Source organism: Pygoscelis adeliae, unplaced genomic scaffold (genome assembly GCF_000699105.1).
Source record: "Pygoscelis adeliae isolate BGI_AS28 unplaced genomic scaffold, ASM69910v1 Scaffold100, whole genome shotgun sequence".
In the NCBI taxonomy this organism is placed as follows: Eukaryota; Metazoa; Chordata; class Aves; order Sphenisciformes; family Spheniscidae; genus Pygoscelis; species Pygoscelis adeliae.
Window position 1 is genome coordinate 2,903,911 of NW_008824034.1, and position 12,860 is coordinate 2,916,770.

Here is a 12,860-nt window from a genome sequence, read left to right on the forward strand (position 1 = left end):
AGAGTTTAAAAAAGAAAAGAAGGGTTAAGAAGGGAAGTGAGATTGTAGCAGTACCTGGGTTCTGTGATACCAAGTGCGCTTGTCTCATTCAGACTGTGAGTATGCTACTGGTGTGAGACTGAGATCATTAGCTCATGTCAGTGACACTTCATAGAAGTTAATGGATCCAATATGGCTCAGTAATTTCTTTCACCTTTCCTATCTCGCTCAAGCATTTCCCCTTGAAGCAGTCGCTTCCCTGAATGGGGGCTCTGCTCAATTTAATGTTCATACACGGTGTAAACAGGAAATACCAAGTCTCACCCTAAGTTTCACGCGTTGCTAATGCTTTCACAATGTTAAGAAACTGATTTTGAGCTCACTTTGCTATACTAACTTTATGGCATATATTCTTCGATGTCCAGGGAGTAATGCTGGTGTAAATGGTGTAAAAAGAACCACAGGTCACGCACAACTGTAGGTCTTTTAAGATATGCGGTAATGTGGGTGAAGCAGGGGAGTTTCAGGTAACTCTGAATAACTTTGTTCCACTACGTTAAGCAATATTGGCACATCAGTCTGAGTCAGTATATGCCTTTTCTGCTGAGCTACTGTCCAAAGGACCAGAGTGGCTGTCTAAGTCTAGGGTTGCTAGAAACCAGTACAATCTTGCATTGTGTGTAATATAAACACCCTTATATGTTGCCAGCTGGAAGCATAGGATATTTTTATCTAAAGCCTGTTGAGGTGGGAAGTGGACTCAGAATAACTATTCCTAAGTTGCTCAGGGTATAGGAGCTTTTATTCCAGAGTAAGACAACTTTATTCTGAGTATCTAATCTGCTCTCAGTTCATTTCACATGAAACACTTGTAAGTGCTCCCACATGGGAAGATTATCAAGACTCAGTACTGGCCTTTGAATTCACAGCCTGCTATCCTGCAAATTAATTTCCATGTATAGATGGCTGTGGCGAGCAGCTCCGGTGCCGGCATGATCGGCAGCAGAGCGCTCTAGCGCGGTGCACAGGGGGGGGTTCCTGAACCGGGGGAGCCGAGAGCCAACAGGAGCCTGCAGCTCATGCGAAAGCAGCTGACGAGACCTGGGCAGGGTCAGGAGCAATGGCAGCCAAGCCCCCCCATGCCTTTAAAAGAAGCTCCTGGGGAGTGCTAGTGACCAGGGCATGGCATGTCAGCAAGGGCGTGGTGCGTGGAAGGGCGCGCAGAAAGGGTGCTGAAGCTCTGCCAGCTCGACCAGGGAGCAGTGGTATCCACCTGACAGGAAGCCATGGCCTGTCTAAGCTCTGCACCCACCACAACTGACGCAGCTTCCCAGACAGAGCTCCGGTGGGAACACGCTGCCAGCCAGGCACCAGGCTACAGGGTGTGCCCTGCTCTTACACCAGTACCAGGAGACAGCAGTGAGCACACCTGTGGGAGGTGCGCCCAGGCAGAGGAACTCCTCCGCTTAGTGACAGAGCTCCGTGAGGAGGTGAGTAGGTTGAGGAGTATCAGGGAGAGCAAGAGAGACACTACTGGAATTGCACCCTACCTTCCCTGGGACAGGCCCAGCAGGCAGACAGAACACATGAAATGGAGGATTCCCTACCCTCTCTCCGCCTGGCTGAACACAGTGACTTAAGGGATGGGGGCAATGGCGACAAGTTCCTGCCTGGCGCAGCAGGCGCATCTCCTCTGTGACTACCCCACCTCCCCAGGTGCCCTTGCATAATAGGTATGAGGCTCTGCAAGTGGAACCAAACAATAACGAGGATGATGCCGGCCAGCAAAGCATCAATGGCTGAACTTGCTATATCTGTTTTATTATGTTCCTATTGTAATACTGCTTGGAGATCAGGTCTCTTCTGAACATAGCAGTAGTGGTCCAGTCATCCAAGGTTTTCTATCCTGGATGACCTAGAGGTTGCAACAGAGCCTAAGTAAGCTGTTACTGAGAGCTGCAAGGATGCTATCAAATTGAAATCTGCTGAAGGCATGGATACAGCTGATACAGACATGGCATACTGACAACTTGAGTGCAGATTTCATGTAGTGGAAAAGACAAGGAGACTTATGAGTGGATTAGGTCTTTGTTGCTGGACCTATATGACCTATACTAAACAGGGTAGCCATAGAATGCTTTCATGCTGTTTATATATATGCACCTGCCTTGCTGTCCCACCCCCCAGAACCATAGCTTGCCACTGTCTCTGTTGCGTCTAAAAGCGAAGTTTGAAAAGGTTAATGTGGTGTCAGTTGTTACAAAAAATAGCAAATGTCTGAGTCTTGTATCATTTTTGTCTTCTCCACTTTATATGTGGTCTGGGCCTACCTTTTCCAGATACTAACTGCACATTGCATGGGTGCTGCCCTGGTGCTTATCATGCTACTGCTGCAGTGATTCAGAAATGTTAATGATAGTCTTCCTTGCAGCCTACAGGAGTAGTGCCCTGTTGTACAGCCTAGGAACTGAAGCATAAAGAAAAGATTTTAAAATGTATTGATTTCAGGTGTTTGATTTTTAGAAATACCCCTCCCCCCCTTCTCTTCTCCCACTTATCCTCAGTTGCTCACTGCTGTTTTGCTTTTCAAACAGGATGGTTTCTTCCTCTTTCCACATGACGGGGATACTGGGAAAGAATTTTCTTGCTCTCAGCTCTAGTGGCAGGGAAGCCTTCAGTGTGCACAAAGAATAAGTGAGAGGAAAGTATACTAAACAGATTTAGGGGAAATTTGTAGACTTTTAGTGAACTAAAATCACAATATTGTAGCTAAACCACACGTTTCCAAGGAGGTATAATTTTCATACACTTGTTCTGACAAGAATTATAAGCAAGGATTCCAAGTTAATATTAAATCAACAACTGCTAGAAGGATATATGGTCACTCAGGCATATTGCCTTTATTTTCTGCTGTCCTTCTAAAGAAGGATCGCAGGCTGTTGCTTCCTATATCAGTGTGTACTGAAAGTTTAATTTTTAGACAAAAATCTAAATCAACATGGAAGGTTTTAAGGAACAGACATTGCTCGCACTAATAATGTAGGGCAGACAAGCACTGTCCACTGAAGGTAAAAAACAGTCAAATGCACACATTCCCTCTACATCATTTCAGAGCACCAGAATTCTCGGACTAATGAAATAACAGTTCATAGTTGAGCAAGAACAACAATTTCTGAGCATTGACTATCAATAGAGCATAACTAATGTGTTTTTACCTTGGAAGCCCATATATGCACTAATCAGAGGGCTTTCATTGAAACTGTGCCCAGTTTGAAATCTGTGGTGTTAACTGCTTCATCACTATTCTGATTTCTCATCTAATTGCCAGATTTAAAGGGAGTAACATAGTAAGCTTCCACAGTGCTGGAGTATCTTCTTTTGGTTTTGGAGGTAATGCACATAACCAGTGATTGGAAGACAATAGCTAAGGACATCAAATTAATCATGCCATAGTCTCAGATTCAAAAGTATTTAGGTTTCAGACTAAGCTGAACTCTGTAGTAAATACAAACCCAGCTTCCTAATGGGAGGCTATAGAGACGACAGAGTCAAGACTTTTCTTGGACATGTACAGTGAAAGGATGAGAGGCTAAATGGGTACAAGCTGCACCAAGAGAAATTTTTAACCTTGAAAGCAGTGATGCATTGCAGCAGGGGCTCAGAGAGGTTGTGAAATATCCATCAAAACATGTCTGGACAAGGTCCCAAGTAACTGTCTAATTTGGCCCTGCTTTGGGGGCGGGCATTAAACAAGATGCCCTTCAGAGGTTTCCTCCAACCTTTTGTGATTCTAAAATATACAATAGTAGCATACTTAAGATTTATGTCTAGAGTCCAAAATAAGCCTGAGAGGAGAAACTGAAATGTAGTTACTGTTGCCAAGGCTTTTTGTGTAAACTTAAAATACAAATAATTCAGAATATATTGTTATCGAAGAGAAATGCTTCAGATCCATGTTGACATAAATGAGGCAAGAATCAGTCTGTCAGCTATTAAATAGTATCAAATCTTTTTTTTTTCTTTTTTTTTTCTTTTAGCTTACCTTCAATCTAATCAGGTCATGGGCTGGGGAGAGAAGGCGATTGAACTACGGTCTGTGGAAACAGGAAATCTGGAAGGAGTATTTATGCACAAGAAAGCACAGAAGCTAAAATTTCTATGTGAAAGAAATGACAAGGTACAGAGATGACTACAGTGTGGTGATTTAGCAAAAATGAGTAATAGTTGACTATGACACTAAGACCATTTAATTTCTGTAACTTTGTTTTTACATCGGTTATTTCTTAACTTAGTATAACTTCCCCATTCAAAGCAGATGTAGTCACTGACCCCACAAAGCACTATGGATATTCCGCTCTTTCACACTAACCTACTTTAGCCAGCTCTGTTATAACTCCTATTCCACCCAGTCTTAACTTTATCAGAGGTGATAACAAATAACAGACATTGCCAACTGGCCAGACTCCAGCACAACAGGTGTAGTGGGGAGGGCTAGTGAGCCAGCCCTGATAATGCCCAACTACAGGACCGCCTCTCCTGGGCTACTGAAATTGCAGGCAATTCAGAGCAGCCATCATGGGGAAAAAACCCAACGGTCTAATATTTGAGATACAGCAGGCACTAGACTATGGATAATCAAGTATGATTTCTTGCATATAGCAGTTCTTGATAAATGTTCTGTGAAACCTGCTTAGTCCCACTGACATATTTACAAAACTGGGGCCCCAAAACTGTTTAGATTAATTAATGACTTTAAAATGTTCTCGTGTCTTTCCAAATAGGAAAAGAAATATACCAAAAAATATATCCCAGTTGTACAAGCACAGTTTCGTTTTAAAAAGTTTCTCATGGGATTAAAATTGAATTGTGATTTATATATCCTTGTATTTGGGACTGTGGCATTCTCTCAGATTTCCTGTATGGATAAAAATATTCTCATAAATGTAAACTGACAGTAGCGTATCTTTTTTTTTTCCCTTTCAAGGTGTTCTTTGCATCTGTACAGTCAGGAGGCAGCAGTCAAATATACTTTATGACTCTTGGTCAAAACATACTATTCAACTGGTAAACCACATCAAAATGAAGGATGCTTTGAAATTCCCTGTAGGTAGCAGTGTAAAATGCTTGGAGGTAATATACACAAATTTGCACTTTTTACCTACAAAAAATTTGTCATTAACTTACCAAAATTCATATTCTTTCAGTTTGGAAAGAATTCCATTTTCCTGTCAAAGTATTGCAAACATGTTTAGTTTGTCTTCTAAAATATGTTGCAAACCAAGATTGTATTCACAGTGTTAGGAGAGAACAACTTTAATGAAGAATGTAGCCAATATAAGAAGCTCCTGTACTCTGAAAAGTGTACAGTTTCATTTTCACAGATGATGTAATGTTATCTTGAACTGAAGTTATCTTTCTTTTTTGGACAGCAACATCTGTAGGTAGATATGAAAACACAAACAACTTTGGTGACAAATTGGAATCTACTTTATTTTGAATTGGGTTTTGGCTTGTTTTACATTTTAAGCAAGCTGTTACTGGTTTCACCAAGACTCACTTGTCCAGGTCTTATAATCAGTGAAAGAGCAACTCTTCATGGTGGGGCCTAACGCAGATTGGGACGCTTGAGGGATCATATCCTGTGCTAGGTAGACAGGTGCATTTCACTGCAGAGTTGTGAAAGCAGCTGCTTCTACATGTGCCCTATCTGGTAGATTTTAAAAAATGCAGGGGACAGACTTCATGTTTCTCTCAGGGCTGGATGCCTGAGCCCGTAGTAGACACAGTTACTGTAGAATGTATTTGTAAAAATGGTTTAAATAGTAGTTTGTCAAAATCATATATGCATAAAGCATTATGGACTTGAACCTGTAACTTTTATTCAAACACGAGACCCACACTCATATGAATTGATTTAAAGGCACTACCCATGTATATAAGGGCACAGGATCAGGCACTTCCTTTTCTTCCCTTCTTGCTCTTTCAGCATCAAGTCTTCATGTATTTGTGTGTAAATATAATCTTTCCACAATGGATGTTAAGATTAACAAATGTATTCTTAATATAGTTATGAAAATATCCAAAGAGTTAATCTATTATAAATAGAAAAGATAAATAATTTCAGGTGCTTTCTATGCTAATTACATCTAAATAAAGCTGCATTCACTAGTGTTATTGGTGCCAGTGTTTCTGCATAAACTCTGTTCTCAGGGGCTTGTAACTTGGCCATAAAACTATACAGATATAATATATATACTATATATAATCATATACTATGATTAAATTGTAGGGTTTAATGCAATCCTCATTTAGCTGATTTTTGGATGTGCTTTGAAAACATAAAGCATCAAATGTAATACAGAAGAGCTCATTCCAGACATGATACAGTATGGATGATGCTGTAGGCAAAAGTGAAATCGCTAGCTGCAGTGTTTGAAAATAGGTTTTTTTTACTTGAAATATGTGATTCTGAAAGGTGCAGGGAAAGTGTGTTGGAATATCTGGTTGTCTACCTCAAGGCTGATGATTCAAAGTTGACGAAGAAGGGGAGAAATAAAGTTGTTGGAACTGGTAGCTGTTTTGTACAGTACGTCGGTTAAGTTAGTGTTGGCAGTCATGCTGTGACTGACAGGTGCTCAGATTGCAACCATCAGTTCCAGACCTGGTATCCATGTATATGTCAGCAGAGAATCAAACTAGGGGCTAATCACCCTTTCCCCCCTTCCCCCTGTTGGCAGCTCAACTGCTGTAGGCAGATCAGCGATGCCTACACTGTTGCTGTCTTACGTTTTTTGGCTACGTGGAGGACTGCACTTTCCAAAGTTATTGACCTAGCACTTTTCATGAGCACTAGCTTATCTCAAAATGTATAGTGTTTTTTATGAAGTATTTGCCTTTCAAATGTTTTAAACCTACAGAAAAATAAGCCTAAGGCCATACTAAAAAAATACGTGCAGTTAAATACTCAAAGTGGTTCTTAATGTATGCAAGTAATCAGCTTGTCTGCAGACTTAGAATCTGAATGGTATACTGTGCTCAGGCAGAGCTGTGTGAAAACAGGAGGTCTCTGTCTATTTGTAGTAATGTTCCTACCTGTTGCCAATGCTAGAACTGGGGCAAATGAGCAAAACATGGCTTGGCTCCCTACGCTACTGAACACTGGGCTTGTTTTGTTCAACTTTCACCAAAAAAACCCACGAACAAAACCAACCCAACCCAAAGCTGTAACAGAAACAGATGAAAGTTACAATTACAGGCAAAAAATAATTTGCAGACAATCAGAAATACAACTTACTTGCTTTTGACTTAAAACAAAAAAGTCTAAGAGACTGTGAAGAAAGAACAGCTTTCATTTTGTACCCAGTAGGTGTGCAAAACTTGCTTGCAAAAATGCTTGTGCTATAAGCAATCAGTGATCTAGGCTGCCCCATAATATTTTTTGAAGTGTGCTTATCTCAGCAGCCTCTGCATTACATGGGATGCATGTGAATTTTTTCTCTCCCATTTTGGTGTCAACAGCTAGGAGGCAGATTTTTCCTGATGCGAGGCACTAGTTAAAAAGAATTTAGTAGAGAACAGTGGGAATTTAGAACAACCCATATCAACAGATTGAAGAAGCAAATGTGATCAAACTTGTTTAACATTATTGTAACAGAAAAGTGTGACAGTAAGTTGACACACTGTAAAGATGTTTAGCTCCATACCGAGGGGAAAAAAAAAAAGCAAGTTCAAGAGAGGGAATGTGTGCTATTACACTGAGAATTTAATTTTTCATTCTGTTTCCTTCTATTAGCTCTCTTTTCTTTCCAGCTATAATTCAAGGCAGTGGGTTGGATTTTCATCTGTCACTTTGCATGTAAAACCATTGGAATTATTGGGGTTACATCCATGTGTAAATGTGGAAAGAATGAGGCCCTTAGAGGTGAAAGCTTTTAAAGGATTTAGAAGTGGTATTGCAAATAGCAGTACCAACTGGATGCAAAAGAAGACTGTGGCATTTTCTGTTTATCAAGAGAAAATCAGAATGGTTGAATATGAGAAAGAGCCCAGAGATGTCGAGAAGAGTAACAGAAGAGTGGAAGTGACTGAAGAGGAGGGAAAAGCTTAAGAAAATAAATAGCTAAAGGGGAGGGAGTGGGTGTCTGGAACAGTGTATTGCTGTAGGAGGAATCAAAAAAAGGTTAAGAGATGTTAAGGAAAAGAAAGTAACCAAAGAAATGGAAAGGTATCTGGAGTGACTGGGTGGTCTGAATACTGAATGAGAGTGTTCTGAATAACTGTTCAGCTCAAAGCAGAAGTTCAAAGGCTGGAAGAAAAAAAATTCCAGAGACCCAAGTTTATCCTGACATAAATTTAACTATGCAAAATGTGTATCAGATTTGTAGTTTCATTTTGTGAGGTGTTTCTCTAGCTGTACCCTTTCACTAACTTTTAAAACCAAGGAGCGAACTGCTTAACAATGTTTTTCTAGTGATGTCTCTGATGTGAACAAATGCTATAGGGGCAGAAGGGCAGAACGTTAAGGATCCATGCCACTAATCCTTTGGTACATGCAGCATCCTAATGGCAGGTGGTGCTCCTAATGTTGTATTTGCCAAACAAGACTGCACTAATACTGGAGCAAGATAGTATTGTATGTGCCTGCTTTCATTTTAGGAATGGTGAACTCTATTCTGCAGCCTGAACCTTGACACGACTTTAAAACCTGGGAACAACACAAGCTATGTACTGTACATTATGTATTGTTCCCTAATGTTGAAATTGTACAACTGAAACAGTAATAAAAAATACTCTGAAAATCAAAACTAGTATTGTGCTTGTGAAAGTCTGTTATATTGGCATAAGCTATTGTAAAAAATCATAGAAAGCTTTGTTATTGTTTTCCAAATCCAGTCAGTATCCCTAGGGAAACATCTACATCTGCCTATAGAGACAAAATGAATATATTTCCTTGCAGCGGATAAAGATGTTGAGGTGACAGTGTGAGAGTTCAGCCTAGACAGAGTGCTAGTAAGGGTGACAGCTGGCGCTGTGCTGTGCGTGCTGCTAATGAGCTTCACAAGTGAACTTCTGTGCTTCCGCCTTTCTCTTTACACAAATGCCCGGTAGGATGAAGGCAGTGCAACTAGAGCGAAATGACAGCTTGCAGTCATTGACACTACAAGAACTGGCTTTTATGCATGTGTATCAGCCTGAATGCCAAGTTAGCCCAATTCACTTTTTCTCAGGTATGCTCACGCAGTCTTTGTTGCCGCATATAAAATTTACCGCTCTACATAATGTGAGGTGTGATAGCACACTGTAGCTGTACCACTTAAGAGTAAGAATTAGGAAATTTGCCATTTATGCCAGTATTGGGAGTTGGAAAGGGTGAGGCCATGAGGCAAGATTTCTCTTAATTTTTTAAAATAAAGAGTATCTTTCATAAATGTTATACCTCTTTTAAGCTGGCAGAGCATGTTGTTTCCAGCATTTGATGTATGGAGTGGGATCTGTATTATAAGTTTAAAGAAATCACGGTTGCTTGATTGGCTAGATAGCTTAGTTTTGCCAGTCATTATTGTTATTGCCACCAAAAGGTATTTCTAGGCTTCAGCAATACAGTACACCTGGATTACTCCACACCAGTTACTTCAAATGAGTTTCACTCTCTAGTACAAGAGGAAATATATCAGGCTTGAGTTCTGGTACAATTCTGTCTGTTGGAAAGGAGATTTTCTCTCCTTTTTATTTCCTTACCTCCTTTAAAATCAGGAATAATTGTAGTAAGTAGAGAAGAGCAGGAATTCTGGTTTCCTGCTTCACCTGTGATTCAGTTCTGCACTGATGACTCTGCTATAAAAAAAAAAAATACAGTGATTCATATATGCATTATTAGTGGATTGGGAGATGTCATTAATGTTGTGGAAAAAACTTATCAAGAAACAAAAAGTATTGTTTTCTAGAACCAGCATAAAAAGTCTTGTACCCAGCCCCATATATGTGAAAAGAACTGCAGGTGAGGATCCAAGGGTTTACTCTTTTGAGCTGATCCTTTATTGTTTTCTGACAGTAGATGTGTGTTGCCTTGCCAAAGGTTAGTAACATGTACAGCATGAAGTGGTGATCATCTTAAGACCCTGTTTTTGCCCTTGCTTCTAATAGTTTTCGGAGTGGGCTACAATTTCCATCCTCTGTATCCACTATTACCAGTTCGTTCCCCCCCCCCCCCCCTTAACTTTAGCCAAGATGGTTCTACAGTTTCCAAGAAAAATGCTAGGGACAGTATTCGTCTTCTCCATGTTTGTTTTTACAGAAAGACAGAAACAAACTTCTCCCATCACAAAAAACCAGACAGATAAGTGAACTGGCAGGCTTTTCTATTTAAAAAAAAAAAAGTTTCAGGAACCAGAACTTGAGAAATGGTCAGTAAACTGGCCTTTGTACCTTTTAGCATTCCTGTGAAAAAAAGAAGCTCATTTGCCATCCCCATTAAGACTTCTCCATTTTCAGCCAAGTTAAAAATGTAAAAATGAATGTTCACATGTGCTCAATATAACCTCTTACAGAAGCCTCTCTCTCAGACTCCTAGCAGGCATGCTGCTCCAGCCTGAATGGCCGGGTCCTAAAAAGTTTTCCTGCAGTTGCAGTTCTGGGCTCAGACCACACAGCCCAGCCAAAAAACAGCACTGAAGGTGGCGTCAGAAAGGAGAACGGCAGCTGTTGAAATCTGAACAAGTGACACATGATAGAAGTCTGCAGGCAAAGTAAAACTGGACAAAATGCCCAGAGATGAGAGCAAATAAAGGCAATTGCAAATCTAACCTGCAATTACTTGGTTTGGGGGCTGATCTACCCTGTCTAGACTAGTACTAAAACATTATTTGTATTTTTATCCGATACATATACTAAGCTTGATCCCTATGGCAGGTGCTATAAGAAATGTCCGAGGAGGTGTTGCATGGGCTAGTAACTAAAATCTCCTCCCCCACCCCTCGCTCATTGGCACTGAATGACACGCAGGTAGGCAGCACACCCATTTAATCAGTGGTATGCCAGCAATCAATAGTCATCTCATCCTACCCTTAAAAATAGGATTATTCTGTGGCAAATACTGACTAAACAAAAAGCAAACTGGGCCCAACTATGGCACCCATTTGTGTGACTACTCAGTAAAATTCAACTTATTTACAACAAAATAAAATTAGCCTTTCTCTGATCATCCTTGCTTATGATCCTCTCCTGCTCCCCATCCTGAGTTGTTCAATTAAAATACTATAAAGAAAACAGAAGGTTGCAAATTTCTAGAAACTGAACCCGCTTGGAGACACAGGAGCATCCATCCATATACTAATTCATGTGATACAGGTTCCGGCATACAAGCAAATCACAGAAGAGGTGCATACTGGACTCCAGAACAACTTTCTGACATCAACAGATAAGACCAGGCCTCAACTTGCCCTTTCTTAAGGTAGCAGCCAGGATCAAGCTCATACACGATTTACTTAGTCCCCTCCTCCTCCACACACCCCTCCCTCATTCCAGCCCTATATACTTCTAAGTCTGCATCTTTTTTGTGTTGTACATTCTACAAGGTGCTGCACAAAATCAGCATATCGACCCCAAAAGGCAATAGTGAGATGGCCACTAGATTTTATCCAACATAAGAAAGCAACCATTTCTTTTGAATCTGCAAGGTAGCCAAAAAAAGCGAGGAAGGGGAGGCGTGAATTACCAGGTACTAATAAAGAACATACAGAACTCCTCTCTCCCTGGCAGAAACTGCCCCACCTTAAGAACCCTTCAAACTTACTGTGACTTGACAGTATAATTGCCCTGATGAAACTGTATTATCCACATTGCACCTAAAGGTATAGATAAAACAGTTTATATCTCACACCACAAAACACGCTTTGCAAACAGAACAATGCCAGTCCAAAGTGAAAGCATTTGGTCTCATAATAGGAAAAACTAAAATATCTTCTTTAATTTACAACTATTTGCCAAACAGTAGAGCTAGGCAGCAAGATACAGCTACGCACACAATGCGAGTTACATAATGTATCAAACAAACTGTAAATAGCTTTGTATTATCTATTGCTATTGGAGCTCAAATGAAATGGCTTTTTAATTTTAGCTTTGTTTTACATTTAAAAGTGGTTTGTTTCATGGTACCAAATTCCTCTGGAATGAAATTGTTTCTCCAAAGACCATCATAAAAGCTGGATGACAAGTTCAGTTCCATGTTTAGACAGCTGTATTTAAGTTAAATGAAACCTGAGCAAACCTGCAATCTATATAAAAGACATATAGATTCTAAAACCTGCACAATAAATCAAGGTTCCACATAATAAAAGTGTAAGAGATCTTCCTGCTGACAGCCCACCACTTTCTTAAACTGCTCTTCAAAGTGCATAGAGCTGATTAAAGGGCAAGAGGATGTCTGCTGGGTAATCACCTAAAATGTTATTTTAGCATTACTTAATTGCTTCCTGTTATTTTCTAGGTTGATTTAACAGAAGCACCTAGGAGATAATGGTGAAATGTATGAGCAAGGCTTTTCCATTTTTGTCCTCAAAACACTTTGTGGCGAACAACTGTGTTTTACAGTAAGCTTTATAATCTTGCACAATAGCTAATATTTTGTTTTAAATCTACAGCATCACCTTTTATTCTTTTGTGCCTTTCATTTCTCCAACATGTATTAAATGTATTGTTTAACAGAATGTAATAACGTCCTCCTATTCAGCATAGCCCGTTCCTCACCGGCATTGCTATAAAGCCTGACTGCTGTTTTTCTTAAGGTGTGGTGTACATAGAAACCAAGATACTTGGCTGCTAATTATGTCTGAGAATCTGGGACTATGTATTGATTCACCAGAGGCTGACACTGGTACGGTTCA

General features: G+C 40.2%; 1 protein-coding gene across 1 annotated transcript in view; it reads left to right on the top strand.

The window, feature by feature from the left end:
• Nucleotides 1-5,273, top strand: part of NRK (Nik related kinase) — a 104,107-nt gene extending 98,834 nt beyond the window's left edge. The window contains exons 30-31 of the mRNA XM_009331347.1: nt 4,017-4,156; nt 4,964-5,273. Of these exons, the coding sequence (XP_009329622.1) occupies nt 4,017-4,156; nt 4,964-5,047 (224 nt within the window). The 3' untranslated portion in view covers nt 5,048-5,273. The remainder of the gene's footprint in view (nt 1-4,016; nt 4,157-4,963) is intronic.
• The last annotated feature ends 7,587 nt before the right edge of the window (nt 5,274-12,860 follow it).